General features: G+C 37.6%; 1 protein-coding gene across 4 annotated transcripts in view; it reads left to right on the forward strand.

Moving 5' to 3' along the window:
• LOC308085476 (uncharacterized protein) overlaps window positions 1-4766 on the forward strand; it is a 7558-nt gene extending 2792 nt beyond the window's left edge. For 2 of the 4 annotated variants that reach the window (XM_080428638.1, XM_080428639.1), the window contains 2 exons: window positions 2323-2459; window positions 3258-4766. In XM_080428638.1, the coding sequence (XP_080284764.1) occupies window positions 2323-2459; window positions 3258-3319 (199 nt within the window). In that variant the 3' untranslated portion in view covers window positions 3320-4766. The remainder of the gene's footprint in view (window positions 1-2322; window positions 2460-3257) is intronic. The other 2 variants (XR_013933176.1, XR_013933177.1) reach the window with 2 other exon arrangements.
• The last annotated feature ends 1918 nt before the right edge of the window (window positions 4767-6684 follow it).

Consider the following 6684-nt stretch of genomic DNA (forward strand, 5'->3'; position numbering starts at 1 on the left):
GTAATAATAAAGAAAACGCCGGGTTATTGTGTAAAAAAATACATATTTAGCCACCGGACAGAATGCCCCCGCCCACTGTAAAAAAGATCACGAAAATTGCTAAAACTATAGAAAGCAGTAAATAAAAAAGAATTAACACTCATCTTTTATTTACTTTAATTACAATCTAAAACATAAACCTTGGTTGTAAAAAAACAAAGTTGTCCTTTAACGTATTAAAACCGGGAAAACATCCGCGTCATTTTAGACTTTAGCTCTACATCGTTGATGTCGGGTAGAAACCTCGTATCTCCACGTTCTAACTTGTTTTGTTTTAAAAAAAAAGATTAACGCCCTACTCGATCATACTGCAGCGTCACACAAAAGCATCAAAAGTAGCAGATCTACAAGCTCGAAACGCCGCACCAAGCGACACGTTTTGAGGTTGTAGATCTGCTACTTTTGCTTTTTTCTTTTCATTTTATCCTAAAAAGTAACGGTTTTGGAAATATGAGGTTTCCACCCGACAGAGAGGATATCTAGCGACATAGGGATTTAGAAAGCATTGTAGAATCTGCCTCAGGTCTTAATGGGTAAGACCACTTTGGTAGAGGTTTGGGTTGTGTAGTTACCTTGCCATGATGTAACTCCAAAGGTGGGCAAGAAATCAAAAATAATTGCTCCATTGATTAGAAATTGATAATTCAAAAAATGCTCCTCATTGACTTACATTGTATGGTAAAACAGCTCTCAAAGTCACTCTTTTAGCACATAAATGAACCCAAACATAGTTGATTCAGGCAATACAGAGCATCACCAAACCCAGTACTGTTTGTTTTTTTTATAAAAATGTCAACTTCCTGTTGATTTTACTATTTGAAGATTTGGATCCGGATCCGCGGATCCAGTCCAGGTTTTCTACTTATTAAAAATGGCAAAATCAACAGGAAGTTGACAATCTGATTATACAGGGTTATGAGCAGATTATAATGCCTTATAAGTATGTGTATAATGCGTTATACACGATGCATAGCAAGTGCTACCGACATTTTTATAAATAAGAAAAACAGTACTGGGTTTGGTGATGCTCTATATTGTCTGAATCAACTTTGTTTGCGTTCGTTTATGTGCTAAAAGAGTGACTTTGAGAGCTGTTTTACCGTACAATGTAAGTCAATGAGGAGCATATTTTGAATTATCAATTTCTAATCAATGGAACAATTATTTTAGATTTCTTGCCCACCTTTGGAGTTACAACCCAAACCTCTACCAAAGCGGTCTTGCCCTTTAATGGGTAAAGTGGTCAGATGGGCGTGTGGTTTTTCAGAGCATGTTTATTTGAATGATCAATACATTGTGTTCCGGCCTGGATCAATGGAACCAACCTAGTATACTTTAACATCCTATTTGTAAAGGTTTTAAAGAAGAAAAAGATGCACTGTAATGGTACGAGCAATATCAATGTGTGTGGAATCTTATGGGTGTATAGGGTTTCAAATTGAATAATAGGGATCATATTATGTGTAATACGTCAAGGCAATTCATTGGTTTTTTTTAATGGTTTGGACAATTATCTTTAGTTATAATTTTCAGCTTGTTTTTAACTTGTGTTAGGGTAAGAATGTTGTTGTTTTTGTAAACGTACCATCTCCTCTAATGTGGCATTTCAGAGACAGGAAAGACAGGTTATGACATACCCATCACAAACAGAGGCATCCTTTAAAAAAAATAGGAGTTGGCAAAGACATCTTAAGCTCAATTTCAAAAATAGCATGCTCACAAGACAACACATGTGATGAGCTTGTAGATCAGCTATTTCAGAAAATAGGAGAAAAACAATTGTCTCTGCCAGCCTGAAAGGCATGGCCGAATCTTTCAGATTGCCCTGTTAAAGCGCCACCAGGAGGCCGATTTGTGCAAAACATTTTCTTTTAATATTACTCCTACAGATTTTGTCCAAACATCACACAAATCGGTACACAGTATCTCTATAGTCATGTGAGATCTGTCCGATTTCCCATATTCCATCCTGATTGCCTAAGATTGGCTTCCAAAGTTTGCAGGATTGGTTCGTTTTGAACAAATGCCTCAAATCATGAACACAGTCCTGTATAAGCCTGCAATATTTCCATTGAGATCCAAAACCATTACAAAACAGAATGAGAGAGTGAGCGAGCATGCGTGAGGGGGGGGGGGGGGCACTTCTTACTTCCGTGTTACCAATGATACTTATAAGGCTCTGTTCCATGTGTAGCAGAGCCTGTCCAGTGAGCCAACATGCACACCTGACTCTGTTGGACCTGATTGGAACACAACCTCTCTTCTCTTTTCTTGCTCTTGCAGTTTTACCACCACAGAGCACCAATTCTATGGAGCATTCCTGGACAGTGTAAATGGTGTGGCTGGGAATGCTACGGAACATACCTACTGGCAGCTGCAGGCTAAGACCAAGGGAGGCAAAATCATAACACCTGATGTTGGTGAGTCTCTCTCTCTCTCTCTCTCTCTCTCTCTCTCTCTCTCTCTCTCTCTCTCTCCATCTGCCTCGCTCTGTCTCCATGTCTGTCTGTCTCAGTGGTGTAAAGTAACTGAGTACATGTACTCAAGTACTGTACTTAAAGGGATACTTCACTTTCACATAAAATAAACATTAAAAATATATATTAAAAAAAAATGAAAGAAGTTATGGCAAAATAAAGGCCCCCTCACACATTAGTAGGACACTCTAATGCGTGAGGGGGCCATGAATTTTCCATAACTTTTTTCATTTATTTTTAATATATTTTTTAAATGTTTCCCCGGCCCTAAAGTGAAGTATCCCTTTAAGTACAATTTTGAGGTACTTTTACTTTACTGGAGTATTTCCAATTTTCAATACTTTTGCTTCTGCCACACTACATCTCAGAGGCAAATATTGTGCTTTTACTCCACTACAATTATTTGAAAACTTTAGTTACTAGTTACTTTGCATATATAAACTATTATAAAACACACATTAACCACTTTAGCCCTATTTAATATGCAGGCTATTTGAACATAGCCGATCTACAAGCTGTGAGCTTGTGGATCGGCTATTTTCAAACATTTTAGTACTTTTACTTTTGGTTCTTTAAGTATATTTTGATGCCAATACTTTTGTACTTTTACGCAAGTAACATTTTGAACACAGGCCTTTTACTTGTAACAGAGTATTTCTACACATTGTGGTATTGTTACTTTTACTTAAGTAAAATATCTGAGCAGGCCTACCTACTATACTCCATCTCTATTGTTTGCAGGTATCAGCTGTTACATTCCTAAACCCAACCAGCAGGTTTACCTGAAATTTACCAAGTGGTGAAGTGCTGGGAGCCCAGAGATATCAATCTGCGTCTGCGATCACCATCAGATCCTGTTAAACCAGATTGTTATCATGAGAAAACAAAGCTAAATGTGCAACTTAAAAAAAAACTCACGAGGACATGTTTACGCATGCATTTTTATTGTGTAGATTATACATAGAAACATGTACAAAGTCACAATAGTGGCTGTATTAGTAGGTAGAAGGGGGAATTTGTCTAAATAACATGCTATCTAATTCACATTTGTGGCCGAGAAAACCAGATCTAAGAAACGAGAAAAAAATAAACATGAGAACGAGTTACCAAGATATGTTTTATATTTTTATATGTCTTCAGATTACGGTGAAAGATTGCGATCAAGTCTGCAGTCTAACTGCAATGGGGAGTTTATTCCACAGTTTGGTAGCCAGGAGGGAGAAGAGTCTAGTACGCGTGGAGCATTGTCCAGAGTGTTTTAGGGACAGTGTTTCATCCTGTGTTAGCTGATCTAGTGAGCGGAAGGGGTTGTAGGGTGTTAGGCCTCGAATGTATGGTGGTGCCATGCCAAGGCTTTAAAGAGATGAGTGGTGTTTTTGTCTATTCTAAACTCCTCAAAAAATAGTTTGGAAACGTTCTTTTGGGTCGAATATTTCTCCCATTCAATAATACCAATTGGTGTTGTGTTTCATATCGTTGGAAATCCAGATCCTTTACAACGAGGTACAACTTGTAAAGATTGTGCATTCCTGAGATGAGCAACACAGCTAACTGTGTGGGTAGCGCCCCAAAAATGTTCTTCTGTTGGTATTCACTATTTTGAGTTTCTTGGTGGATTGGATGATTGCACTCTCCAACAGTCTTGGGGTGTTGTCTTCCTGGGACGGCCACTTTGCGGTCTGTCTTTGATTTAAATTTGGAAATGGTACCAGGGCTGACACCAAATAATGCATGCTGCCACTCTGCATAACGGTACACCAGCTTCCACTTGCCCTATTGCACCGGTCTTATCCCGAAGGGACAAACGTGGCATCTTTCCATGGGGGCAGTGTTGATGCTTGGAGCATACACAAACTCAACAAAGTTGCAGGACCCATGCTCAGGTGGCACCTGCCGCACCTTGAAGCTCAAAACGAGAGTGAATACCAACAGAATAACATTCCACAGGATTTTGGCAAGGTTTTGGGGGGCGCTACCAACATGGTTAGCTGTGTTACTCAATCAATTGTACCTCGTTGTAAAGGTGACTAATCGGGACTTCCAACAATATTAAATACTATACCAGATGATATTACTGAAGGGGAGAAACAATCGACCGAAATAACGCTTCCGAACTGTTTTTGAGGAGTTCCATTACTTTGAAGATATGACCAGTGTTGTGGTCTATTCTAGTCTATGTAACACTGGTACTTGTACCATTATTTTAAAGGCTCATATTCATTCTGTCAATAAAGACATATTTCAAAAGCACTGTTGTCTGTCTATTGTATGTTTTACTGATTACGTTTAACATTATAATAATAAGACCAATGATGACGTGTGTTTTGTCCATATATGGCACATATATGGACACATATTGGACACATATTATGATTTTTTTTTTAAATCCATGTGTGTGACAGAATATTCAATATGTGGTTATCAAATAATCATTTAGGTAACATCTCATCCACTTATCACATGGACATATTGTTTATACACAATAGACCCAGGTGCATCATGGGTAAATATTAGGGCTGTGCTCATCTAATATCAGGGACAGGGTACGTATTGGCTGTATCTCAATCATTTGTTTGATTTGGTTTGGTGGGACATACAAGATTTCCTAACCTGACTCCGCCAGATGGGGGGCAGTATTGACTTGACGCAAGCTTCTTCCATCTGGCAGAGTTAAGTCAGGTTAAAGATTTCCAGGCCACAGCAACAATATATTGTAATTGTGCGTAAGCTGTACAGTTTGGATGCTGTGTTAACCTTCATGCCACACTAACGCCACACTATCATATGACCACTAGATGTCACTGTGTGACTGCAGTCTAAACCCAGCCTTGTCTTTTTCACAGCGGTGGGAAAAGTACTCAATCGTTTTTTTTATTTACTAAAGTAATAGTAGCAATACCACAAAACAAAAACACGCTGTTACAATTAAAAGGCATTAATTAAAAAAATGTTACTTGAGTAAAAGTACAAAAGTATTGACATCAAAATATTGTTACAACCCGGGCTCTTCATGCATAATAGGGAATCCCTCTTTCTTTGGTGTTTCACCCAGGTGGGCGTGGTTATATGCCTAAACCCTGACCTTTAACCTCACAAAAACTATGCCTAAACCACACATGGGCAACATACGGCCCGAGTGCCGGACCCAGCCCTTTGACCGTCTCAATACGGCCCCCCAAGTCCTCAAAGAAAAACAAAATGACCCCCCAAAAATCTACACCTTAAAAGACAGCATTATGTTTATGTTTTTGAGGGAAATTAATTTAACTCTAATCCAATCAATTATTAGTGATTAAAATATACCATTTGAGTACATAGGCCTACCTGCATTCCATATTCCATCTCTAAACTCACATGTTAATGTTTATAATGTAATAGTGAAACAGTCTGCCTTGAGTCCATATTCTTCTTCCTGCTCCTTGTTGCTCATGGGTGTATGTGATTTAATGAATTATTGAAGTTATGAATTGTGTGTACTGTAATACACTACCATATGTGAAACGAAATAAAATGGAAATGAAATAATGTGTGATACAGTAAAGCAAAAAACTAAAGTGCAAAAGGTATTTGCACTTTACTTGAGTATTTCCAATTTCCAATACTTTTACTTCTACTCCTCTACTCCACTACATCTCAGAGGCAACTATTGTACTTTTACTCCACTACAATTATTTGAAAACTTTAATTACTAGTTAATTTGTAGATTTTGATTATTATTACAAAATATACATTAACCACTTCAGCTCTGCATACATTTCGGCCATTTGAAAATAGCTGATCTACAAGCTCACAATGCGTAGGTAGCTGATATATTGTACTTTTACTATAGCGCTCGGTATACTCTTAGTTGCTTGTTTTAGAAGAGAATGCACTTAATACTTCTGGTGATTAGTAGTTTCGTTCCCTAACTATGTTGAATACACTTATTGTAAGTCGCTTTGGATAAAAGCGTCTGCTAAATGACTGTAATGTAATGTAATGTAATAATAAGATATATACTGAAATAATTTGTATGGCCATATTATCTTATTACATGGGCCGATACCATTTTATTGGGATATTTACTGCCTCTTTTAGTGATCAGTTTTACAGCAATAAAACTATCTTTAAAAATAAGTACTTGGAATAACATTGAACAGAAAATGACCATGTGTTTGCTTTGAGTCAT

The sequence above is a fragment of the Gymnoscopelus braueri genome, assembly GCF_963280865.1.
Source record: "Gymnoscopelus braueri genome assembly, chromosome: 5".
Lineage (NCBI taxonomy): Eukaryota > Metazoa > Chordata > Actinopteri > Myctophiformes > Myctophidae > Gymnoscopelus > Gymnoscopelus braueri.